Source organism: Macaca nemestrina, chromosome 18 (assembly GCF_043159975.1).
Source record: "Macaca nemestrina isolate mMacNem1 chromosome 18, mMacNem.hap1, whole genome shotgun sequence".
Taxonomy (NCBI): domain Eukaryota; kingdom Metazoa; phylum Chordata; class Mammalia; order Primates; family Cercopithecidae; genus Macaca; species Macaca nemestrina.
The window spans coordinates 87,698,708-87,725,426 of NC_092142.1; the positions used below are offsets into that span (position 1 = coordinate 87,698,708).

General features: G+C 61.0%; 1 protein-coding gene across 3 annotated transcripts in view; it reads right to left on the reverse strand.

Moving 5' to 3' along the window:
* The window catches only part of LOC105488837 (piezo type mechanosensitive ion channel component 1 (Er blood group)), a 66,268-nt gene extending 39,549 nt beyond the window's left edge, over positions 1-26,719 (reverse strand). For all 3 annotated transcript variants that reach the window (XM_011753300.2, XM_011753301.2, XM_011753298.2), the window contains exon 1: positions 26,451-26,719. In XM_011753300.2, the coding sequence (XP_011751602.2) occupies positions 26,451-26,514 (64 nt within the window). In that variant the 5' untranslated portion in view covers positions 26,515-26,719. The remainder of the gene's footprint in view (positions 1-26,450) is intronic.

Sequence of the window (26,719 nt, forward strand, 5' to 3'; positions counted from 1 at the left end):
CTACTCAGGACACTGAGGCAGGAGAATCACTTGAACCCAGGAGGTGGAGGGTGCAGTGGGCCAAGATCATGTCACTGCACTCCACCCTGGGCGACAGAGCAAGACTTCTCAAAGGAACTGTAGCCATGGGCTGGACTGAGATCCCATCTCCACCTTCTCCAGGGCTCAGCTTCCTTACCTGGGAAGCAGGAGAGCCCGAGGGTTGGAGTCTGTGACCTGGGTTGGAGTCCTGGCCCTGAAGGAGCCAGGCTGCGGGGTGGAGCAGGGCCAGCTGCCAGGGCTAGAGGCATCACCCTCCTCGGGTCCTCCCGACAACCTAAGGGTGGCACCATCCCATCCTACAGGCAGGTGAACCGAGCCCAGCACGACCCACAAGAGACTCAAGTCACAGACAGGCTCCCCAAGCAGCCTCAGTTCCAGCAGGTGCCCCAGGAGGCAGGAAGGGTCTGGGCCAGTTAACACAGATTTCACAGACTCCAGCCAGCCCCAGAAGGTGCCACAGAAAGGCCTGGCTGGACATCCCTCTGCCACCCTCTGTGCCTCTACTTCTCTGCCCAGACCTAACTGGCAGAGAGGATATAGGGCTAGACCAACAGGCCCTCCGGGGTTGAGGGCAGAGCAGCTGAATCCCAGGAGGAATCCCCAGGAGCTTCCTCAGCCATGTGGTCCAACTCTCAAGCCCAGGTGGGTTCCCGGCAGTGGCTGCCCGGCCTCTCCTCCCACAAGGGGATGGCCATCAAGGGGCAGCGACCCTCTCGGCCTGTGTCTTTGTGCACTGGACCAACTGTGGTCTCAGACCAGTTCCTTGGTCTGGCATTCAAGGCTACCACCACTTTGGGTCCCCTTGTGTCAGCTGACCCTGTGGGCTTCCTGCCACTCCCCAACAGACCAACATCCTGCTGCATCCCAGTCTTGGCCCCAGCAGTGCCCTGGCCTGGTGGCAACCCTGGCCTCTGTGAGCTCCGTCGCCACCCATCGTCACTCAGTCATCCCCAGGGCTCCTCCTGCTGTGATGGGGCTCACGGCAGCTCATGCATAACTGCTTCTCCCTGAGCCTGTGACGGGGCAGTGCTTGGAAATGCAAGCCCACCACCCCCACTCCACAGGCACCCACGGACCCACAAGACACAGCAGATGTGGGAACAGCCTCAGCACCCACCCGCAGAGTGGGCCGGGCAGTAGGGTGTGCGGCGGAACCCTGTGTGTCATGTCTGTACGTGCCCTGTAAAATTACACCACTGGGCTCCAGCCCTGACCCCTCACAGCTGCTGAGATGACCACAGATGAGCCCAGTCTCCTCTGTCTTACTTTGTGCATTTATAAATCAAGAACCGTAACCCCCTCCTCACAGGATTGTTGCAGAGACAACAGTGCCTGACGCATAGCATGACAGAGCAAGCGTGCACCAAGCTCTGCAGCACTGCCGAGAGATACAAGCCACAGAGAGTCAGACGCCTACCATTCCTTTTGTGTAAAACTGAACTTCTGCATGTCTGGGATATATAAAAAGGGCCAGGAAGATCCGCACCAAGCCGCTGTGTTTGCAGAAGAGGTCCTTGGTCCCTCCTACCCACAGCATTTCCCTTTTCCACAAGGGGAATGTTTTCATGCGTTGTTGGAGTTATCAACAAGTGAACTGGCCAAAAAGAAAAAGGACTGGAGGGAACAGATGGGATGGAAGCAGGGCAGGTGGCTTGGTCCAGCCTTCCTCTCAGCTGAGGGAACAGAAGCTGGAAAGGACGTGAGTCTTCTGAGTCCCCAGAGCTCACAGCGGCAGTCGCAGGACTAGAACCTGGGCCTCCCTGCCGGGGCAGGCACTTTGCTAGGTCTTCACTTCTTTTGCTACCAGCTGAGCATGGGAAGGTCCGAAAAGGGCCGGGTGAGGGCAGGGAGGATTAGTTCGCAGATGACAGCTGCCAGGCCAAGGCAGCTACAGGGAGCTGGGGTCCTGGTCCAAGCCCCATCTGCCCTCCCCCCAGCCTGCTCCAACTCCTGCAAATGCGCTCTCTGCCTTATTTGGCTTGGAAGAGAAACCCATAAACACTTGTGTGCTAGTGCTTATGCCGGTGGGCGGGGCTGGGCAGAGGAGAAGAGGAAGAAGAAAAGAGCAGACGTGGTACGGGCAGCTCCCGGCGGCTGCTGCTCTGCCCCGCTCTGCAAGGGAGCCTGGTGGGCCTTACCTGCCATGACCCCAGGCAGAGCACAAAAACCAAACCCAGACCCAGAGGGGCCATGAGGGCTCAGGCAGATCTCACCTTTATGGAAGAAGGAGGCTGGCAAGGTTGGCCCAGGGGACAGGGGGAAGCCAGCCCGCCCCCAGACGCCCCTCGCAGCCTTCACAGCGTGGTCTATGGTGAGGTTCACACAGGCCGCATGGCCTACCACCCCACAGCCCCAGCACAGGAGCCTTGGAGAGCAGACAGAGGTGAAAGCTGTGTGGGGAGGGGACCTGAGGGGCTCCCCTAATGGAGGGCGAGCCTGCCCAGGCCCACCTTCACCAGCCACCCTGGCCTCCAGGCCTGCTCCACACATGCTCCCAAACCCCAGCAGCTTCAGTCCTTCTCTGCACGAATCCCCACCTGCCCCTCCAAGGCCCCAGCGGATGTGACCCGACCCACCCTCCACAAGCAAAGGTCCCGCCTCTAGTGCCCACCACCCCAGAAGCTCACCCCAGCCCTCACCAGCAGGGCCTCTGCGCCCTTAGTGACCCCAGCCATGGCTACAGACGGCGACGCCACAGGCTTCGCTCCCCCGGGGCGCTGGACAGTCCCAGGCTGGGATCCTGCAGAGTTCCCTGTCCATCCCACCCTGCCCCGAGCTGAGGACTGGGGAAGTCCCTCTTCCCGCCTCATGGACAAAGGAGAGTTGAGAGAAACTCACGGAAAAGGCCCTGTCTGCACCCTCTGTCCGGCAATAAGACAGAAATGGGATTCTAGAGCCCTTCACAAAACTCTGAAAACCTTAGAGACCTTCGAACCAACCCCTGCCATCTCATGGGAGAACCCTAGGCCCTAGGAGAGTAGGCTTTGTCCAAAGGCAACAGTGGGACGCAGTCATGGGACAGGCAGCACCCAGGGAGCCCAGGACAGGCAGGGCCTGAGGGAGCCACTCGCCTTCGAGGCAGCACCCAGGGAGCCCAGGACAGGCAGGGCCCGAGGGAGCCACTCGCCTTCGAGGCAGCACCCAGGGAGCCCAAGACAGGCAGGGCCCGAGGGGAGCCACCCTGCCTTCGAGGCAGCAGGAGGTAAATGGAATGTTCCTTACCTACTTGGAGCCCGGCCAGCAGCCTGGGGCACCGAGGAGTTTCTGGAACATTTAATTAGCTCGGTGCCTGGGTTTAATTAGCTCGGTGTCCGGGTTTAATCAGCTCAGTGTCCAGGAAACTCAGTTTTATGGCTCATCTGACCTACACGGGGCAGGGTCCTGCAGGCCTGGTGGCCGCTGTGGGCTGGGCACCCACCGCACCTGCCACAGCCAACTGCTCTCAGGCCTGCTGGTGTGGAGAGCCAGGTCACCCTCCCAGCCACACTCAGCCTGAAGCCCTCGGAGGGTTTGCAGGGCGCGGGTGGGTCCGTCTGTGAACAAGGTGACTGTGCAGGAACAGAGGGTCGGCAGGCACCTGCTGCACACAGCCACGTGGGTGGGACTGGGGGAACTGTCTCTGCCCAGGGAGTGGGGCAAAGCCCACAGGGTCCCGCAGGCATCAGCCCCTGGGATTCTCACACAAGCCAGGGGTGACTCCAACACGCCCATTTCACAGATGAGCACACGGAGGCTGCAGGAGGGAGGGCTCCCCAGGCGACCTGTGGTAGGCGGAACGGTGGTACCTGTACATCTGGGCCTGAGCTCTTGTGGCGCTGCCCTAGCCCAGGAGGGGACCAGGCTGAGTGACTTGGAGGGCACGATGGTGCTGACCAGAGGCCCAGCAGCACGGCCCGAGGCAGATGCGGTCTGGTCCCAAAGCCGCTGCCTTCCGGTCCCCACACCATGGCAGCTGTGCTTGCGGGGCGGGCGCAGGTGAGCTGGGGGGTGCCTTTGCGTTCTCCCCATGCTGCTCAGCACCCCATCCTCATCTTCTTGGTACTTGGGGTCAGCAGTGAACGACCCGCAGCATGGCAGGAGACCGAGCAGAGATGAGAACGCCCCACCCCACGCGTGAGACATGCCCCACGTCGGGGCCTCGGTGGCCCTTCCCCCCTTCCCCCGACCCTCCCCCCACTGCCCTCCCCGCCTCCCCCACCCTCCAAAGGGTCTGTCCTTCCCCACAGACGACCAGCAGTGCTGCCAGGGTGTGGAGGCCTCAGCGTTTTTCTGTGCTGGACTCTCCTGGAGGGTCAGGGATCTGGGACTCATCCCTCAACAACCAAGAAGGGGACAGATTCCAGGGTGTGGGTGAGGCCCGCGTTCCACACAGAGCAATCCCCTGACTCTGCCCAAGTGGGTTCCTCTCTAGCCTCTTCAGAAAGGGAGGAAACCAGGGCTTATCTGGGCAGCCATCTCTGGCACAGATACAGGTAAATAGGTGGGGGACAGTGGGTAGAGGGTGGGGCCCCAGGAAGGACGCGGGTCCCCGAATGTCTGACGGAGCCAACCCTATGCCTCTGCTGTGCCCTGGGAAGGGAGCTGGACCAGGCGGAGCCACCTCTGTGGGCAGCAAGGCCTCCCTCCCGGCCCACCCTGGGGTCTGGGCAGAGCCCAGATGAAGAAGGGGCTCCCGCTGGCCTCTGCACACAGCAGGCACTCAGAGGGGCGGTGACAAAGTCAGGCCTCCAGCTCAGCTCTCCTCCCTTCACACACCATGGCCTCTGCCACCTGAGGTCAGCGACTGGCACAGGGCACTCTCCTGCCATCCTCAGAGGGTCCAAGTGCATTGGCCCTGCCCACCGGCCCCCATCTGAGCTGCAGGCACTGCCCTCCTGGATTCCTGCAACTCCACAACCCCAGGGACGGCAGGACCCCCTCCAGCCTCAAGGAGAGGATGTGTCTGGGGAGGAGAAGGGGCTCCTGACTGCCAAGTGTAGACCCCCAGCAGCGCCACGGCCAGAGTGGTCTGCCAGGTCTCCCGCGGCAGCCAAGGCAAGGGTGGGGCAGCCCCTCAGGTCCCTCAGCAGCCTACAAGTGCTGAGTCAGTTCTGACCCTGCGCTCTGTGCCAGGAAGCGGCTCCTGTTGTGCCACTTGTCAGATGGGGAAACTGAGGCACAGTGGGCTCACAGGGCGCTGTGTGGACAGTGTGGCCTCCCACAGCTTCAGCCGCCCTGCACACAAGCCCTGACCAGGCGTGGCTGGGAAGGACAGCCAGCCACAAGCTGGCCCCTCGGCCAGAAGCTATGAGCACATGAGTCCCACGGGCTCTTTCCTGGGACCCCCAGCCCCCAACACGCCCGCACCCCCACCTTGCACCCGGCAGCTCCAGGCTCAGGACTAGGAATCGGTAGTTCCCTAAGAACCACAGCTTTCCATGGACTGCTGTCACGGGGGGAGCCCGTCCAGAGGGTACACCCAAAACAGTCTGGCCCTGGGGTGCCTGGACAGGGTGCGGGTCCAGGGCTGGAGCCAGAGACGTCCGGCGTTCCAGGTCATGATTCAAGCCTGCCCAGGGGCCAGCTGGTGAGCTGGCAGCCAGTGTCCTCCAGAGACAGGGATGAGATGCAGGGCCAGCTCCTGGCAGCTCAGGGCACTTCCAGGGGCCCAGCTCCCCAGGAGGGCCCTGCTCTCGGCCTCAGCCTATGAGCAGCTCCTGTGTGAACAGCGTGGCCCCAGGCAGAGGCTGGGGACTCTGTCTCTTCGCCCAGAAAGTAGCGGTGGGCCGGGTGTGGGGACTCCTGCCTGTAATCCAGCACTTTAAGAGGCTGAGGTAGAAGGTTTGCTTGACCCCAGGAGTTTGAGACCAACCTGGGCAACACAGGAAGACCCCATCCCTATTTAAAACAAAACCAAACCAAACAAACCAGATCAGGAAGGCACTGATGTGCCTCTTCACCTGGAGCTGCTGGCCAGGGTCTAGTGTGGTACAAATGTGCACAGTGAAGAGCTGGGTCAGGGCAGCCCTGGGGTAACAGCCGGTAGGTGCTCCCTGACACTCTCTGGCTGACCCAGCGAGTGGACAGCACATTCCACAGCCCGCGTGGACCACACTGATTACACTGATTAGCACACGATGTTAAGGTTCCAGGTAAACAAGGTCGCTCTGTGACCTGGAGCTGGCCCCGCCCCCAGCATTCCAGACTAATTGAGAGGGTAGGATTCCTGCAGAGACGGCCCATTCCACCCGAAATGAAGGCTTTGGAAGCTAGGAGGCAGCTCTCCGGGCTCTGTGAGGCCGTCACAGCCAGCCTGCCCCAGGCACAGCTGTACACCTGCACACAGAGTCGGCACGCGGGGGTCAGGCGTGGTTGGAAGCCCATGGTTCAGAGGGGTTTCAGGAGCCCACAGCCTCCTGGGGGCCAGAGTGCATGACGAGCCACAGTTAGCACCAGACGCTGAGCTGGGTCCTCAGAGAAGGCTTCCCTGGGGGTCACCGGAGCAGGACCCGGTGGCGGGAAGGATCTGGGAACATCAGATGCGAAGGTCCTGAGGGAAAACCCAGAGGTCACAAAGCTGCGGAGGGCGAGGTGGGGTACGAGGCAGGACGTGCTGTGAAACACGGGGTCTCGGCCACAGGAGATGGGGTCCTCTTGAAGCCCCAGCAGCGAGCAGGCGGCAACGCCTCCCCCAGGTTCCTCCAGGTGCCCAGGCTCCACATAGCCCATTCTTTCTCCAGAGCTGAGGTCCACACCACCAGCGTCACTGGGCCCTAAGCAGGTAGATGCTCAGGCTGAGGCTCACCCAGACCCAGGCGCCATGTTCTAAAGCGTCCTCCGGGAAACACGAGCGTGCTCTCCAGGCAGAGATCACGCAACGACATTCCCCTGCCAGGCCAGGCATGGTGGCTCACGCCTGTAATCCCAACACTTTGGGAGGCTAAGGCAGGTGGATCATGAGGTCAGGAGTTCGCGACCAGACTGGCCAACATGACGAAACTCCATCTCCACTAAAAATACAAAAATTAGCTGGGCGTGGTGGCACGCGCCTGTAAATCCCAGTTACTTGGGAGGCTGAGACAGAGAATTGCTTGAACCTGGGAGGCAGAGATTGCAGTGAGCTGAGATCGCACCACTGCACTCCAGCCTGGGCAACAAGAGTGAAACTCAGTCTCAAAGAAAAAAAAAGAAAAGAGAAAAGAAATGCCTCTGCCATGGCCTGCCTTTGACCCCCAGTGTCATGCCATGACCTCCCAAAACAAGGACTCCGCCCTCAGCACCAGGGGCAGACACTGGCGACCACTCCAACCACAGCCCCAGCAACTCACCCCAGAGAGGCAACGAGGGCTTCCTAAGAACCCCGGCCACTGAAAACCTCGCGGGAGCCACCTCTCAGGAGCGGCACTGCCTTCCAAACACAGGTACCCGGCCCCGGCAGACCTGGCTGCCCACTGTGTCCTCAGCGGTGCTGGGCCCAGGACAGAAGCTGGGGTGCTAACTCAGAGCCCTTACCCTGTGATTCACCCAGCGGTACCCAGCCCCCCTGACCTGACCAGCCTGGCCTGTCTAGACTGCCCCAGGGCCCAACCACAAGCTGGCCTGCTCTGTAGGGACTTCCCCGGCACTCAGGGAGGAATGCTGCCTGGCCACCTCTCTCGCAGGCAGGGTTGGGGAGGACTCACCAGCCACTCGGAGGCAGCCTGGAGAGGAGGGGTCACGGGCAGGTGTCTGGTCACACCCCCTTCAGAACCTTGCTCTCCCTTCCCCCCAGGCCACTGGGGCAGGGCAGGAGAGGGAGGGGAATCTCAGGGCAGGTGTCTAGGACGGTCACCTATCATGTCTGTGTACTTCTGCAGAAGACTGGTGTCTGGTCCTAGCTCAGCCCTCCCCCTCTGTGCCTTGAGTTCTCAGTAAGTGAAATGGGGACAGAATTGGGCACCTGCACCAGGACTGTCTTGCCCTCCCAGCAGATGCCGCCCCAGAAGCACTGCCCGAACACGTGGCCAGGTGAGCACCTCCTAGAACTGGCACAGGGCTGGACAGCAGCACCTGGAGCCTGGCTTCCTGGTCCCTGGAGAGCCCAAGTCCTTATCTCTAAAAAAATTTTTTTTTTTTGAGACAGAGTCTCACTCTGTCGCTCAGTCTGGAGTGCAATGGCACAATCTCAGCTCACTGCAACCTCCACCTCCTGGGTTCAAGCCATTCTCCTGCCTCCGCCTCCTGAGTACCTGGGACTACAGACACCCGCCACCACGCCCGACTAATTTTTCTATTTTTAGTAGAGACGGGGTTTCACCACGTTGGCCAGGCTGGTCTCGAACTCCTGACCTCAGGGGACCCGCCCACCCGGGCCTCCCACGGTGCTGGGGTTCCGGGCGTGAGGCCGCGCCGGCCGCTCTCTCCGTTCTGAGCAGGTGCCGAGGTGGGCGGACGCGTGACCACAGTCAGCGCGGCTGTGTTCTCAGTCGGCAGCTTGGGTGCCGCGGTCGCGCCCGCCGGTGGGGCGTGAGGTTGATTCATGTGTCGGGGCGGCTGGGCCACGCTGCCCAGTTTAGTCAAAAATACCTGGTATGTAGGTATTTTTTAACTGAGATTGATTTAAATCAGCAGAGGGCACAAGGGCCTCATCCAATCGGCGGACGTCACGAGGGCCTCATCCAATCGGTGGACGGCATGGGGGCCGCCGCCTCCTCCTCCTCCAATTGGCGAACGGTACGAGGGCCTCATCCAATCGGCAGATGTCATGAGGGCCTTATCCAATCGGCGGACGTCATGAGGGCCTCATCCAATTGGCGGACGGCACGAGGGCCTCATCCAATCAGCTGTAGGCGGGGGAGTGACGCCTGAGGCCTGGAGAACTTCCCAGGATGGCCACAGAGAACCCCCGCTTGAGCGCACGCGTGGACCCGAGACTGCAACAGCGGCTCTTGCCAGCCAGCCCGCCCTGCGAACTTCAGACGCGCCAGCCCCACAATCGCGTGCGTCAGCTCCTTAAATATCCATTTCACAGGCAGACAGACGTATCAATGTACCCTGCCTGGCTCGCGCCCAGGATCACCAGCCCCGGAACCCGGCCCCAGCTGCTCTCAGAGCCACAGGGACAGTCCCCTCGGGGCAACGGGGGCCGGGGCCACCCCAGGCTGGAACCCTGGGCCCAAACCGGCTAGAGTGGGCCTCAGTTTCCCCTTTCCATAAAATCTCTTCTCCACTTTCGAAAGTTTTTAAAACGCACAGAAGCACAAAGTGACACCCAAGTGACAGTCGTCACGGTCGACCTGTGCGTGCTGTAACTACTCCGCCCGCACGCACGTGTTCTACCACGCACGGCTTTCCCATCGGCTTCTCCATCGATCGGCTTCCCTGATCGATTAGCTTCTTCCCGGACTGAGCCGCTGTACTCTCTTCACACATCTCCCCACTGCTCTCCCTCCCCAGAAGGAAACAGTCTCCTGAGTTTCGGGACATTCTTCCGGGAAGCAGCCATTTCCGAGCTCTGGAATCCATCCAGGGCTATCTTCGAGGGCATCCCTGGACTGTGGCTGTGCTCAGACCCCCGGGCCAGGCCCTGCCCATGAGGAAGGAGCTCAGGGGACTGTGCTGGGAGAGCTTTGACTCACAAAAACAGCCCCCCCACAACCCAGAGCCCCCCCAGTCCTGATCCCCCAGAGACCAGAATGACTGAGGCGGGAGGGAAGGGGACCGGCCACAAGGTGGAAGCTTCAGTCAGCTTTGGAACTCCCCTACTGCAGGTGACTGGCTGGGGTGGAAGCCACCAGCTTCCCTGCAAACCGCTGCTCCACTCCCATCTCTCTCAGGACCCCAAGGGCCCCATGCCATCATGTGCTCGACCACTGAGCCAGACCCCGCGTTTGCAGGGGTAAGCCCATGTCACCCTCAGCCACCTAGGAAGGCAGAGCCACTGCTGTCCCCACTCAGAGGAACCAGGGTTCCCATAGGTCACAGAGTGAGGCCGCCCAGCCAGGGAGGGGCAGAGCCAGGCCAGAACAACTCCACGGAGCCTTCCGCCTCAGGGTGACCACCCTGCCCTGCCCTACAGCCCGGACTCAGGACTAGAGCCTTGAGGATCGAGGGGACTCAAGCCAGCTCCCACCACCGCAGGTCAAAACCCACACTCACTGACACAACCCCCAAGCCCTCGCCGACTTCCCGGACCCCCTGACAGCACGAGACTCACGCACATGCTCCTCCTGCTCCCTTCCCCGGGTCCAGACCCCAGGCCCTCCGGAGGGGACCCCATGGACCAGACCCTCTAGAGCAGAGGCCTGCAAAGTGGGACCCACGAGCCCCCAAAACCACGTGTCACCACAGTCCTGGGGAGAGGGGCCCAGGGCCTAGCCAACCTCATGGGCCCAACCTCGCTCCAGGGCTGCCAGCTGGTGGGGGCAGGGGCTGGGCTCCTCTTGTTTGGCCTGGCACACTGCCTGGGCCTTGCAGCCCCTCCCCCCACACCCCAGCTTAGCTCCCGGACCTTGTGGCAGGGTGTCCCCATAGCTGTTCCCACCACGGCAAGCCGGCTCCAAGAAGCTCCCCAGGCCAGGAGGAGAAGCTGATTAAGTGGCCACTTAACAGCACAGTGGGTTGTTCCCTCTGCGGGGTGGGGAGGGGACTGGACGGTCCTGGCTAAAGCCTGGTTATGCATGTGCTCAGTTCCTGGAAAAGGGGGAGCGAGAAAGAAAGACGGACACACTGCCCTTTCACCCACCACATCCTGTTTTTATGGAAAACTAATCCAATTCCTAACAGCAGAGCGAGCAGCCGACCTCGCGGGGGTCCCGGGTGGCCCTGACAAGCGGCCTGTGGGCGGGGGCTCCCTAGTCTGTGTGGCAGGAGCTGGTCCACAGGGCAAGAGCGCTTCCCTCTCAGCCACTCCTCCCTCCTCCCTGGGGAGAGGCCAGGATGGATGCGCCCTTCCTGGCAGCGAGGGGCTGGCTCGCTGTCTCCACCCCTGCAGCCTCAGCCAGGCCCTGCTCCCTTCTAGGCCTCGGCCAGTCTGTGGGGGGGGGTGGGGGGCGCTGCCCACAATGGGCAGGCTAGCGACACCACAAGCTGCAGGGCCCAGTCCTGTGCACAGTAGCATTGTGGCTGCAGACCCTGGGATTTGGAGCCAGAGTAGCCCTGGCTGGGGCCAGCTCCACTTTGGCAAAGCAATCTGGGCCTCAGTTTCCTCATCTGTACAGTGAGGACGCCAGCCCTATTCACTGCAAAGGTCACACACTGAGATGTGCTAGGACACAGCAGCATCGGCACTCACTCTTGCTATGCAGGGTGAGGATCCCTTATCCAAAGGGGCCAGAAATATTCCCAGTTTGGGATTTTTCTGGATTTTGGAATATCTGCACATACATAATGAGATGTCTTGTGGACGGGACTCAACACAAAATTCTATTTACATTTCAATATATACCTCGTACACATACGCTAAAGGCAGTCACGTAATTTTATTTGTGTAAATAGTGACAGGGGTCTCACTGTGTTACCCAGGCTGCTCTCGAACTCCTGGCCTCATGATCCTCCCGCCATGTCCTCCCAAAGTGCTGGGATTACAGGCGTGAGCCACCGCGCCCGGCCAATTCTGGCTTTTGACGGTGACCTGGCGCATAAAGTCAGGTCTGGAATTGTATTTCGCTTAGGTTTGGATTTCGGACTTGGGGACTGGGATGCCCAGACTACAGCATCCTTGCATTTTCCCTACCAATATGAAGACAGACCTGCGGAATGCCTCAGCAGCGAGGGAGCTGTGGGACCGGCCCCGCCTCCTCTCCTACCACTGCGCCTGACCGGAGCCCCACCTCATGTCGGCCGGCTCCATTCCTGAGGGTCAGGGCCAAGCCTGGGGACCTGCAGCCTCCAGTCAAGAGCAGGGAGAGGACCCCAGGCCTGGCTGTCACTGCCTGCCTCCAAGGACCTGGGTCAGATCTGGGGCTAAGGCTCAAACAGAACATGTAGCTCTGGTAGGTGGAGCGTGGTGGGAAACAGGAAGGGGCCAGGGTGGGCGGGACCAGGACAGGCCTCAAGTCGCCTCTGCTAGCTCAGCGCTGGCCCTGCTCCTGCGCAGGTTAGAGGGACAGAGGCGGGCATGGGGCAGAGTGCAGTAAACAGATCCCCTAGGGGTCATACCCCTTCCTATGCCAGATGGTGGGGCAGTGGGGGGTTCTGAGGCCCTGCTAACCTGCTCCAACCTGGAGGCTCCAGACCCCCAGGCCTCTGCCCCCAAGAGAGGAAGCGAGGGACTGTTGATGCATAGCCCATCCCCGGGGAGGAGGACTGATGCCTCCCAGGGTGTCCTTGCTGCCCGCAAGCTCCAGCCCCTCCCCACCCTCTCTCGAGGCAGAGAGGGCACAATCCGGTCTTCCTGAGCCTCGGTCTGTGGGGACAGAACCTGCCAAAGCCAGAGGAGGCCTGCAGGCAGCCCCACCGGACGGCCCGGCACGCAGCTCCCAGGACGCATCCCCGAGACCTCTCAGCCTGATGCCTGCGCACAGCCCGCTCCCCCGTGACCCGGTCACAGCTGCCCCCAAGCCGGGCCCCGCCTGCATCACTTTCTGGCTATGGACCTGGGAGGTGGCTGGACCTTTAGGAGCCGCAGTTCCTGTCTGTGGGGTGGGGGGACAGCAGTGGCTGCCTGGCCGGGCTGTTCCGAGGATGGCACGGTGGAGTGCGGAGCGGGGGAGGTCTCACTCCTTCTCACTCCCAGCCCTGGCCTGGCGGCAGCTCGCTGCCTCAAGAGGTCGAGCCCACCGACCCTGGGAGTGTCTAAGTTGAAATTCTGCCAGGACACTGGGCAGGGCGTTCTCCTCAGGGGCAGCTCCAGAACTGCAGTCCATCAGGAGAGGTGGCCGTTAGCGCAGGGGCCCCGGCATGGGCAGTGCCTGCCTGGGCTGCTCCCTTCCCCCTCGGCCTGGACATGGTCCTGGGTGGGGGTGCTCTCCTGCCAGCTGCCCAGCATGTCCACCACCTGGTGCCTTCACTGCCAGTGACTCAGCCAGGCCAGCCGGCAGCCCAGTCGTGCCAAGTCACCCTGAGCACGCCCCACGGTTCCCACGGAGCAGCCAGGTCCGGGCCAGGCGTCCTCCACTGGGCCCCGCACGGCCCCGCCGTAGGCAACACCAGCCACCACCAGAGTCTCTGGGCCTCACGTCCTCACCTGGGAGACCCCTAACATGCCCTGGGGGCTTGGGTGAGGAGCTCCTTACTATAGGGATCTGGTGGGTGGCACTGGAAGGACTCCCTGTCCTCACACGCCCTGAGCGCAGGTGATTAAGAGGCTCTCGGGCCTCTCATCTGCAGGCGGGGCCTGGGTGGAGTGGCTCCACCCCCTCATATCCTGCTACGTCTTGTAAAGTCCTTCCGCCCCTGTCACCTGGCAGGTCGTCCTGGTCCCTGAGAGCCAGAGCCGTGAGGCAGAGCAGGGCAGGTGCCAATCTCACAGGGAGATAAAAATCAACCGTGTGAAGGGCCCCACAGACAAAGCAACCACTGCTGGCACCGGGCCCAGCCTTGCAGGAAACCCGCACCCAGTAACCCCACTTGGGAGGACCAGGCCAGTCCCACTCTTAAAGATGAAGTGCTGGAGGCTCAGAGAGGCTGAGAGATTTACCCAATCACCAGCCCAGCGGTGCTCAGCAGCAGAGCTAGGACTGGGAGCCGCATCTGGCTGTACAGAGCTGGGGTCGCGGCGAAAACAAGAAACCAGGCCAGGAGGGGCTCCCATCCCACCGCCTCCCTTGCCCTGCAGGCCCCAAGCCCAGCAGGCAGGGAGGAGCACGCAGCTTTATTGACTAGGGGCTCGGCTCCCCACAGCTCACGCAGCTGCTGGGCTCAGGGGCCACAGGCATCCAAGCCTGAACTCCAGCAGGACCACTCTACAAGTGCCCTGTGACAGTGTCCAGCGGAGGTCCCAAGCCAGCTATGGGTGTCCCCCTCAGCCCAGTCAGAGCAGGGCCATAGGGAGGCGCCGGGTGAGACAAGGTTGCAGTGGTAACACCAGCAGAGCCAATGCCCATCCACCTGAGGCCCCAGGCCCTCCTGAGACCCTGGCATGGCTGTCAGAATGACCATCCCTAGTGCCACTGAGACCCCAGATCCAGCACCTGTGTCCAGCACTGAAGTCCCAAGTCTGTGTCCGAGACGGGAAGGAGGGCCCGGAATCCCAGACATCTCACAGCAGCGAGTGAGCCGGGGGTTGGGACGGCTAAGTGGGCTCCTGTGGCTTGGCCACCAACTGGGAATGTACTTTCCACTTTCCGTGTGGACATGAGGCCCAGGTGCCAATAACCAACAGCCACGCTGGAGCTGAGGGCCCTGGAAGCCTGCTGGCCCTGGCTCACGCCGCCCCTGAAGAACCCAGTCCACAGGCAGGCGGGCCAGACAGCTGCAGTCTGGCAGCGGGCACGGCTTCCTCCCCCATAAAAAGGCCCATGCCTGGCAGGGTGTGGTGGCTCACACCTGTAATCCCAGCACTTTGGGAGGCTGAGGCGGGCGGATCACAAGGTCAAGAGATCAAGACCATCCTGGACAACATGGTAAAACCCTGTCTTTACTAAAAATACAAATATTAGCCGGGCGTGGTGGCGGGCGCCTGTAGTCTCAGCTACTCGGGAGGCTGAGGCAGGAGAATCACTTGAACCTGGAAGGCGAAGATTGCAGTGAGCTGAGATCGTGCCACTCCACTCCAGCCTGGCCAAAGAGTGAGACTCTGTCTCAAAAAAAAAAAAAAAAGGCCCGTGCCCCCTGCTACCCATTCTCTAAGGGGGATGCCCGCAGCAGCCTTCATGTCACCGTCTTGCAAAGGTGCGAGCTCCTGAGGCCGCAGGCTGGGGTGGGCCACGGCAGGGCCAGCCTCCCCTACAAACGCCCACGGGACATGTGGGTAGAGGCACATGGCTTCCAGCTGGCCCCAGGGGTGCCTGGAAGACTCTGTCAGCCTCTGGAATGTGAGGCGGCCTGTCTGTCCACCCAGAAGCTTCTGGCACTCCCGGGAGCTCAGGCTCGCTGTGCTCTGGAAGCAGCGATTACTCCTCCATCTGTCACCAGTGGCTCCAGCCAGCCCCCGGCTCCACGTGCCTCGTCCCTCCTGGGTCTCATTGATTCAGGCTGAGCCTCCCCCTCAGGCCCCCCAGTAACTCCTGGCCTCAAGCCTGGGCCCTCGCTCAGGGGATTTGAGTAGAGGGGAGGCCCGAGACAGGACGGCCCTCCAAGAGCGGGGAGCCCACGAGGGACCCCTGAGTAGAAACCACAGAGGTCTGCCCACCCGGCATGGGGGCCAGGGAGGAGGTGGGCAGGGAGAGGGGCCTTTTCCAAGACCAGAGGTGGAGGGGGGCCGAGGGTCGGCAGGAAGCCAGGCGACTGACGGGTGCAGCGCAGACGGCCTCCACGTGGCGCTGCACAGCCTGGCCTCACTAGGGGAAGGGTGAAGACAGCGGCTGGCGCTTCCCCCAGAAAAAAACCCCGGGGGCTCGAGGCCATGCCTGAGGCCCCCCTCTCCTAGGGACGGGGTCTGATAGGGAAAAGGCTGACAGGTTGGGGGAGAGGGGTCTGGCCTCCCTGCACCTGGTGTCCTCCTGGGTGGTCTTGGGAAGAGACCCCAGCCCCCCAACTGCAGGGCCCCACCGGAGCTTGCTCTGGGCACTTCTGGACCTGCCGAAAGTCCCCTCAGGTGCCACCATCCCTGACCACCAGCACCTCCCTGCAGGTCCCCCAAGTCCCTTCAGCACCGCAAGCCTCCTCCCCCGCACACTGCTGACCGTCAGAGATTGGGGCCCCTCCGGGCCTCCCTCTCCCCTGGCTGGGAAGGTCTGTGCCCAGCGATAAGGTCTAGGATGCGGCTCCCAGCACAACAGGAACAAGTCACAGGCAGGGCTGGGTGGGCGTGGCCTGAGCGGCACGCGGAGTTCATCACTGTCACCTCCTCCTGGCCTCTGCCTGCGCCCCCTTCCCACCCACAGGACGGCAACACCCGGTGACTCCCTGACCTGGCTGTAATCATATAAACTAGAGGTCCAGCGTGGTGGCACGTGACTGTAATCCCAGCTACTCAGGAGGCTGAGGCATGAGAATCGCTTGAACCCAAGAGGCGGAGTTTGTGATGAGTCGAGATCATGCCATTGCACTCCAGCTTGGGCGACAGAGGGAGACTCTGTCTCAATAAGTAAATAAAAATCATCATATAAACTGGAGAAAGACACCCATGGGTGCTGAAGGGGAAATACAGGTCCCAGCCGTGATAGTCAGGACAGCTTGGGGTCAAGGAGACTCACTCCTGGGCACCAGAGTCCCCAGCAGCGGCCCAGGCACCTCTGCACACCGCGTGGAGGAGAAACGGGTGGGCACCGCTGGCCCAGCTGCAAGTCTGAGCGGGGTCCCAGGAAGCCTGAAAAGGAAGCCGGCAATCCCACGCTGACCCCATGACGAAGGACTGACCAGACAAGGATGGGGCCCAAGGGCAAAGGAACCCCTTGTCTCATGCCAAGTGGCTGTGGAGAGCACTCTTGGGGTACACGGGGCTCCCTGGAGGATTCCACAAGAAACGAGGCACCCCGGAGCTGCCTGCACAGAAGCGAGTGGTGCCCACATGGTCTAAGATGCCTCAGCACAGGCTCTTGGGTGCTGAAACCACCCAGGCATTGGGAGATGGTAATGCAAGGCCTGGGAATTAATCCCAGGGTAACCAGTCAAAGGAAGGAAAAACAGGCACAAAGATAGTCGCTGCGTAATGACAGGGCGGTGCTGAGAGGCGGGCTCACTTTGCAGGGACCCAAAGGATCCCCCTCCATCCAGCAGACACCCAGGGAGGCCCCGGCCCAGACAATGAAGACGACAGACTCCCGGCCGTGCACGTGACACCCAGGATGTAAGGGAGTGAGGGGACCAGGGGCTCCGGAGCATGGCAGAGGGGTGTCCCTGACCCTGACAGACAGGCTGGAGCAGGAGGCAGAGGTGCCCGCACAGGGCAGAGAGGATGCCAGGACAGACCCAGCGGCCAGAAGCTAGGCAGAACAGGGCCCAGTGCAGTCCGGATGCCACGGCCACCCACGCAGGGAGAGGACGTTCAGTGGCAGGCAGAGCCCCTGACCAGAGCCCCCCAAGAATGTCCAGGCTTCATCTGAATGAAATGCCTGCTCTTAAAAACACATGGCCGGGGCTGGGTGCGGTGGCTCATGCCTGTAATCTCAGCACTTTGGGTAGCCAAGGTGGGCAGATCACCTGAGGTCAGGAGTTCGAGACCAGCCTGGCCAAAATAGCAAAACCCTGTCTCTACTAACAATACAAAAATTAGCTGGGTGTGGTGGCAAGCACCTGTAATCCCAGCTACTAGGGAGGCTGAGGCAGGAGAATCGCTTGAACCCGGGAGGCAGAGGGTGCAGTGAGCCAAGATCATGCCACTGCATTCCAGCCTGGGTGACAGAGCGAGACTCTGTCAAAAAAAAAAAAAAAAAAAAAAGAGAGAGAGAGAAAGAAAAGACAAGACACCACAAAGGGCAGCACAGGAGTGGCAGCCAAGGGTAGGGAGAGTGCAGGCAGGAGGTTGGCTGACGGCACCAACAGGTCAAAAGAGAAAAGACCGCATCATTTAAACAGCTGGGAGACTTGAGGAGACTCCTCAGAAGGCAATGCACACGCAGAGGCAAAGACCCTTGGTTTTTTTTTTTTTTTTTTTTTTTGACGGAGTCTCGCTCTGTCGCCCAGGCTGGAGTGCAGTGGCACCATCTCGGCTCACTGCAAGCTCCACCTCCCGGGTTCACGCCATTCTCTTGCCTCAGCCTCCTGAGTAGCTGGGACTACAGGCGTCCGCCACCTCACCCGGCTAGTTTTTTGTATTTTTTAGTAGAGACGGGGTTTCACCGTGTTAGCCAGGATGGTCTCGATCTCCTGACCTCGTGATCCGCCCGTCTCGGCCTCCCAAAGTGCTGGGATTACAGGCTTGAGCCACCGCGCCCGGCCACAAAGACCCTTGTTAAGCATCCAGATCATGCAGATTAAAGCCACGGGAGGCATCAGCCAGAGCCAGAGCCTGGCCCCAGCACGTGCAGCACAGGCCGTGGGGCAGTCGAGGCCTCAGAGCCAGGCCCACGGGCTACAAGCTGGGGAGCGCGGGGGCAGTTTCCTTTCAGATTAAACACGTGCCACCCGGGACCTGGGATCCCACACCGTGGTGCATAGAAGGGACAAGACGCAGGGCCGGGACCTGGCAGCTCAGGCCATTGCCCGGGGCCCAGCTTCCCTTGGAGGGGCCCTGCTGGCTGCCCCAGCCTTTGAGCAGCTCCTGTATGCACATCTGGGAGGGGAGGAAGGGGAGAGGGTGTGCTCAGGGCATCTGCGGAGGTGAAGCCAGGGAGGTTACCAAGGAACGAGCACAGGAGGGAACTGGGGGACCACACACGGGGGGCAGAGCAGGGGACTTAGCAGACGGGACTGACCGCAGAAGGGCCAGGGCTTGGGGACAGCACTGTGGGGCCGGACCCTGGCTTGGGGCGGGCCAGTCCAGTGCTGACAGCCTTTCTGCCACTCATGGCCCCTGAGCCTGCACGTCCTCGTCCTCGTGTGCGCAACAGGGCTGCTGCTGCTGCTGCTGTCTGTCCCAAGAGGGGAACGTATGTGCTCATTCCCCGCCCGGCAGGAGATCTGGGCCCGCTCACCTCTTGGCAGGGACTAGAAGGAGGGAAGGGCCCGCACCAGGCTGAGGTGTCCTGATTTTCTTCTTTTTTTTTTTTTTTGAGATGGAGTTTCACTCTTGTTGCCCAGGCTGGAGTGCAGTGGCTGATCTCAGCTCACTGCAACCTCCGCCTCCCGAATTCAAGTGATTCTCCTACCTCAGCCTCCCGAGTAGCTGGGATTACAGATGCCTGCCACCATGGCCGGCTAATTTTTGTATTTTTAGTAGAAACAGGGTTTTGCCATGTTGGCCAGGTTGGTCTTGAACTCCTGGCCTCGAGATCTGCCTGCCTCGGCCTCCCAAAGTGCTGGGATTATAGGCGTGAGCCACCATGCCTGGCGGACCTGCTCTTTTAGGAAAAGCACAAGGGCGTGCACCCACCACGGAAGGAGAAAGCGGAGGGTGGAGCAGAGCCTTGCAGGCCGCCCGTTGTGGGGTCCTTATTGTCACTGGCCCACAGACAGGAAAGGAAAAGCAGATCCCTGTTGAGGCAGGGGCAGTGGGATGGACGATGGCTTCCCCTTTCAAAACTCCCTTTCATGTTGCTTTAATAATGGGTTGTTTCAAACGGTGCTTTAACCATAAATAGAAATCAAGTAAGTGAGGGAGCCAGGGCCACATGGTGGCTGAGCCTGCGTAGAGGCAGACAGTGGGGGTCCCAGCCAACAGATTGCAAACCACAGGCCTTGGAGGGTCCAGGAGGTGAGTGAGACCAAGACCAGACCTGGGGTCCTTAAGGCCCCTCCCGGGCAGGCAGCCCCAAACCCACACCTGTCCCCTCTTTCGAGGCCCCTCCCGGGCAGGCAGCCTCCCCAAACCCGCATCTGTCCCTCTCGCATGGCCCTCCAGGTCTTGCCACAGCCACAGGCCTCCGGGAGCTCCCGCGGGCCCAGGAATCTGTTGAAGTCACAGTTGAGTTTCATTATTCCCGAGGCTGGAGGCTTCTAGACACACAGGAGGAAGGGTGGACAAACACACCCAGGCACTTCGGGGTCCAGGACTCCCCTGCCTGAGGCCGTTCCCGGACCGGTGGGGCTCACAGATGGGCATGGCCCGAGCCCCCTTCCTGCTTTTGGGGGTGGAGCTGTGGCACCCAGAGCCGGCCTTGTTCTTGACTCTTCCTGGGCCCATTTTAGCCGCCCATCCACAGGCAAAGGAAACCACAGGGGGTGGCTGAGGCGGCCACTGTCCCTCTTTAGCCTGAACCTGAGGAAGGAGAAGCAGCCCCAGCTATATATACCCACAGAAAAATAGTGTGCAGATTGGAGCCTGGTAAACAGCCGGCAGCCAAACCCTGCCGGCCCGTCAGAGGGAGCCTGAAATACTCCCTGTAATTATGCTATTAAAACACACCCGAAAAATTGATCCACCCCACTCAGCAAAGGCTCCTGAGACAACGGCGGGGAATCGGGTGGCCACGCACGTCGGCCTAAGGGGCCCTGGCAGCACCCGGCAGGACAGCCGTCCACTGCACACCTCAGCGCTGGCACCCGAGACAGTCAGCGTCCCCATGGGCCCGGCACCAGAAACTGCCCAGATCCTCACCCGCACACAGGAAGGGTCCCTGCAACCCAGCGCCCACCATGGAGAAACATGAACGTGAGCAAAGATATGGCCTGCGGTGGGTGTGTGACCCCACACAGAAGGGCGTGAGGCTCGTGCGCCATCCTACACACTGGGAACCACCCACACACTCAGGCATCCAGCAGCCGCCGAGGCACAAGGCTGTGCCCCAAGGAAGACACCGGGGGAAGCGGCCGTTCCAGCTGGGAGAGAAACCCAGAGAGCAGGGGCAGGTGGGGTGCATGGTGCATCCACCAGAGGCCTCCTGCTGGGAACAAGGGAGGACAGAGGTTCAAAGGGTTAAAAAGGGAATGTAATCTGATTTGCGCCTTCACTTTTTTTTTTTGAGACAGAGGCTCACTCTGTCCCCCAGGCTGGAGTGCAGTGGCGCAATCTCAGCTTGCTGCAACCTCCACCTTCTGGGTTCAAGCGATTCTCCTGTCTCAGCCTCCTAAGTAGCTGGGATTACAGGTGCGTGCCACCACGCCCAGCTAATTTTTGTATTTTTAGCTGAGATGGATTTTGCCATGTTGGTCAGGCTGCTCAAGAACTCCTGACCTCAGGTGATCCACCCGCCTCGGCCTCCCAAAGTGCTGGGATTACAGGTGTGAGCCACCGCGCCTGGCAAGGGACCCTGTTTTGGGTGGCGTTCGGGGGGGGGCCCATTTTCCTGGCACTTTTCTTTCCCTGCCTGTGCTCAGCACTGCACTTCATGAATAAACAGCAACGGTGCATCCAGAACAGTGCGGGGCCCACAGCCTCCTTTCCTGACTAGCTTGGGAGGGAGAGCAGGGAGCTCCAGCCACACCCCCCACACCCACCTCCACTGGCCCTGAACCAGAACTTGGACTTCTGGCTGCTGCCCAGAGCTCTGTCCCACAGGACCTGCGTGAGCGGATACATGAATGAATCCGAGTGGTCGGGAATCTGCAGTGGGGTGGGCTGGGCTGCAGACGCCCCTGGGGACACGCTGCGTGTGCAGTTTGAGGGAGGCCGACGGCCCCACAGGTCCCAAGGAGCCTCTGTGCTCCTGGGAACTGCGCTGTGTGCCCCGGGACCAGGTGGTGAGCGGCTCCTTCCCCTCAGCTTCATGGAGGCCCGACAGACCCCCGGCCACTGCGGCCACCGCGGCACGCAGCGCAGCTGGGAAAGCCCACGTTCCGGGTCTCCTGGTCCATGACTGTGCGAGAAATTCTGAGCCTTCCAGTGGGGAGAGCTGTCCCACCCCTGCTCCCACCCAGCCTGGGTGTGAGATCCAAAGCCCGAGAGACCTGAGACTTGGAAGCGGCTGTGAAGCTTTTACGGTGTCACTTACAGGGGAGGAAACCCAGACCCAGAGAAGCGGCTGAGGGCCCTGCACATTCAGAGCAAGACAGAGTCTGCTGCTGCCCACGAGCCACCACCAGGTCGGCCACACCTCCACCTGCCCCCGTCCTCCCAGTGACCCTGTACCCCAAGTCCTCTTCAGATGCCTCTGCCAGCAGGTGTGGGACTCAACTGCCAAGGAGCGGAGAAGCCTTCGCCCCGGGCCTGTCCCTTCCCACCAGTGTGATCTTGGGTGTGTGAATTCACTTCCCTCACCCCAGAGTCCTCATCCAAAACGTAGGCTCAACAGCCGCACCCTGAGGCCGACGGGGGAGCTCAAAGGTCAAGAGCAGGACAGAAGGCAGATGTGGAGGATGTGGGCGGGGTTGGGGGAAGGGGGGTCCTGCCTCACAGTCACCAGGAGACTCAGGCCTCTAGGCAGACTAAGGCAGAGCGGGGCAGGGGCTGGCTGGGAACAGCTTGCCTTTCAGAAGAACACAGGACAGACACCCAGCAAGGGTCCGTCCATGCCAGATGTGTGTGTGGGACGCGGTGCTGGCTTCTAAACTGCTCTGTGAGCTAGGATTCTCTACCACAAGGAAGGGCAAACTTGCTTCTGGAACCAGAAGAAAAAGCATATATAAACAAAAGCAAAAGTCTAATTGTCAGCTGGGTGCCGTGGCTCATGCCTGTAACCCCAGCGCTTTCGGAGGCTGAGGCGGGCAGATCACTTAAGGTCAGGAGTTCAAGGCCAGCCTGGCCAATGTGGTGAAACCCCATCTCTACTAAAAATCCAAAAATTAGGTATGGTGGTACACACCTGTAATCCCAGCTACTCAGGAGGCTGAAGCAGGAGGATGGCTTGAGCCCTGCAGGCTGAAGTTGCAGTGAGCCAAAATCATGCCATTACACTCCAGCCTGGGCAACAGAGTGAGCCTCTGTCTTGAAGAAGAAGAAGAAGAAAAAAAAAAAAAAAGTCTGATTGTCTATTTCTAAAATAGCTAAAGAGAAGGCTAACATTTTGTTGAATTCAAAAGGGGATTTCTGAGGCCAGAGAGGCCAGGAATGGCTTCCTGCGAGATGCGGCTCTCACAGGACCCTGGAGACCGCAGTGGCCCCATCTCAGGAGCGGGCTGCAGAGGGCAGATTAGGCCGGCAAGGCCTAATAAGACCCACGGTGGTTCCCCTTCATCTTTGAGCACTGAAAGCAAACGCACTGCAGAGTCAGCACAGGAGAAACACCGCCCAGGAAGCCGCCTTGGGGCCAGGATCAGAGACTGTGCACCCCCACCCGCCCCCAGAGGACACTTCCTCTCTGTGGGACCCTGGCAGCTGGGGCTGGAGCTCCCTGTGTCCTGGGCATCAGTGACCCACTGTGGGATGGTCACCCGCCGTGACCCATCCTCAGCTCCTGGGCAGTCCCCAGCCCCTTCCCCAAACGCGCACACATGTGCACACTCACACCTGCAGCCCTCGGTGCAGTCAGCCAGGCCCCACGCCCTCCCGCTGACTCATCCAGCCTCCAGGCCCAGCATGGAGACACAGCATGCCCCTCTGCCATGCCAGGGAACTGATGCTCAGAAGGGGCCCCCAAGCTACAGAGAAAAGCAGCCCCCCATCCTACTCTGCCACGGCCATGCTGTTCCCAGCACCCTCAGATGGGACAGGCCAGGGTTCTGTGCAGGTCCTGAGACCCCAGCACAGGCCTCCGAGGGGTGACTCGGCCGTGCTGGGCTTGGCGGCTCCGCACTGCTGAGTGACTGTGAGCCAAGTGCCTGCTGTTCCCCAGGCCTCTATGTTCTCATCCCAGAGGCAGAACGAGACCCCTTCTTGGCTGCCTCCCAGGGGTGGTGAGACTCTGATGGTGACAATGGTCTGAAAAAGGAGGAAGCATCCCCCATGCTAACTGGTGACACTTCTCAGTGACAATCAGCCTGAAGGAGGCGACGCCCAGCTTGCCAGCCGTGGGTGTGCCCCTAGGCTGTGCCACGAGGCACCCTGAAAAGCAGAAGCCATATTGTCAGCCCACGTGGGTGTCCCACAGTCCGTGACACAGTGGCTCCTCTCTCACTACCTGGCTTTCCGCAGCCCTGTCTAGATTTCCCACAGACAAAAGCAGAGGTGCAGTCCTGTTCTACCAGAATCACAAATGTCCTGCCTTTTGTTTTGTTTTGAGACAGGGTCTGTCACCCAGGCTGGAGTGCAGTGACGCAATCATGGCTCACTGTACCTCCACCTTCTCGACTCAAACAATCCTCCCACCTAGGCCTCCTGAGTAGCTGGGACTACAGGTGTACCACCAACACGCCCAGTTAATTTTTAAATATTTTTCGTAGAGATGGGGATCTCTACATCGCCCAGGCTGCTCTCGAATGGCTAGGCTCAAGCAATCCTCCCACCTTGGCCTCCTGACACTCTGAGATTACAGACGTGAGCCATTGCACCTGGCCCTGCCCTGACATCTCTCTAGAAGAGATGGGCCCTGATCCCCCAAGGCTCCAGGAACAGGTGAGACTGCTGAAGGAGGCCTCTGCTCCCTGTGGGCGGGGGCAGCTCCCTGCTGGATTTTTGGGTAATGATCTTGCACTGGAGTGGGAGGGCGTGGGGGCCGGGGCACCCCAGGATGACTCAAACCTTCACCAGGCACTGTCTGAGCCAGCACAGGCACACACTGACTAATGCCTTCTGAAGGCCTCATTCATTTCCAAAACACCATAGAACTAACTGCTTCCAGCCAAAGCTCACCAGAGAGGGAGGGGGCACTCCAAAGACAGCAAAGCCAGTGTCCCACCTCCGGCCAGGCCAGCAGAACCTGCACACTGCCAGTCCGTCTGGTGCTGCCCACACCCCAGGGCCAGAGAGCCTGACTCAGGAGTCCCAGCCAGCAGGCAGGCAGGCAGGGCTCTTGGCCAGCTCCACATCCACCTCCCCCAGGCACTTGAGAGAAAACACTGAGGCCCAGGCCCCACACCCCATCCCCAGACACAGAATCACTGTGGGGTATGGCCTGGGCTTCAGCACTTTTCAAATTAATAGACTTCATTTGGGGCCAGTTTTAGGTTTACAGAAAGTACCTTACAGAGTCAGTCATCATTATTCTTTAAAAGTTTCACAGGAGACTCTGACACGTGGCCTGGGGTGAGCACCCCTGGGCTACCTCCCCATCCTCCCCAAGGAGGCCAAAAGCAAGAACGGTGATCCCTCCCCTAGATCCCCCATGAGGATAGCAATCGAGAAGGCAGAACCCAGGCCCCCTGACCAGTGCCCAGAGTGCAGCAAACCACATCTGCCACAGAGTCTGCTCAACACCTGTTTAGGTACAGCCCATGAACTAAGGATGGCTTTTACATTTTTTACTGGCTGGAAAAATACCAGAAGATGATGATGTTGTGACATAAAAATATTTACCATCTGGTCTTTTAAAGAAAAACATTGCCAACTCTGCCCAAGGAGCAGTCGCCGTCTGAAGGGGGCATTCCCTGCAGGAAGGACCCCCACTCTCAGACACAAGAGGAAATGGAACGATCGGTGTGAACGGGACGTTTCAGAAGCTTTCCTGTTTCCCTCTCCAAGGCCTGTCAGCTCCAGACTCTGCCTCTGTGCCCAGCTGTCCTGCTTGTTTTTAAGGCACAGGAAGGAACACAGCCGGGCCCTGTTTACGGCTTCTGACCCCACACTGGGAGCAGGTCCCAGGCTGCCCAGTTCACACAGGGCGACCGCACTGAAGAGAGTCGCTCAAAACCTCTCCTCTCCAGGCTCAATGGTTTTCATTGATTCCTGTCTAGAAAATCGTCCCCAAGTTTCACCACCTTTCCGTGCGACCGATCAAAACATAGTCTGTCCAGGAGCCTCACGCAGGCGGCCCTAGATCCCCAACGCTAGCGCTGGGCGAGCTCCCACCTGGAGCCAGGCAAGGGCTCTGGAAGGGCTTTTAGAATCAAAACGCCCCACCTGCCGGGTCCATGGCGGACTCCCAATGCAAACCATCCCACTTGTCCGTGGGTTAATTTCATCTGACTGCTTCCCAGCTCAGTCACACGTGGGGAGCCCCGGGCAGAGGGCGCGGGCCCTGAGTCCCGGGTAGGCCGTGGAGCACCAGGCACCCGGGTGTGCTTCGCGAAAGGGAAACCACCGCCCGGCAAGCAGGGAACACAGATGCCAGGACTGGGGACCCCTGCTCCGCCCTGACACCAGGCCGCAGCCTCCGGGGGTGTCCACTCCCCCAGACCAGGGCAGAGGCCGGACCCCGCCCCTGCGAGACTGAGCCCAGTAGGGCAAGGGAGGACCAGGGAGGAACCCACACTATTTTTTTCCAAAGTGTGGGACCGCCTCAGTCCGGCAGAGGGGGGTGCAGTGGTGAACGGGGCTGGGCCCTGGGCACGGACGTTCGTTGGGCTCGGGAAGCTCCAAATTAAACAGCTCTAGGCAGGAAGCCCGCCTTCTCCCAGCCTGTCAGGAAGTCCTGATGCAACTTTGCGCTTTTTTTTTTTTTAAACACGAAAGAGAAAAAGAGATTCGTGCTCCCCCCACCACCGCTCCGGCCCTTCCCACCGGGGCAAACACCGCCTCGCCCGGCGGCCCCCTCTCCGCAGCGCCCCGGCGGAGACGCCAGCCGCGCTATCCCGGGCGCTCGCTCGGCCTCCCCCGTGGGCACGCGGTGCCGTCTCCCCCACCCGCCGCCGCCCTTCCAGCCCGGCCCTGGGACAGGAGCCCCGCCGCCGCCTGCCGCGCTCATGCTTCAGGAATGCGGGCGCCCGGGTCGCGCGTCCCTGGGAATCTCCGCGCCCGCCCGCAGCCCTCGCCCCGGCCGGCGTCGTCCGGTGTCCAGGCCGTGGGGAGCCGAGACGCAGCCCCCTCCCACCGTCCCCCGGCGCCCGCCCCCACTCACCCGCCAGCAGCGCGCAGGGCAGCAGCAGCCAGTACAGGACCGCGCCGAGCACGTGCGGTTCCATGGCTGGAGGGCCCAGGGCCCGGCCCGGACCGTGCGGACGCCGCGGCGCTATGGGGCGGTGTGGGGGCCCCGGGACCGGCGCGCCATGGCTGACCCGCGGGGACCCGCGCGCCGCCTTCTCCTCTTCCTCGTCCTCCTCCTCGGGCCGCCCCGCCGGTGCCGACGTCCCGGGCCCGCGCTCGCTCAGGCGTCCGCCCTGCCCCTCG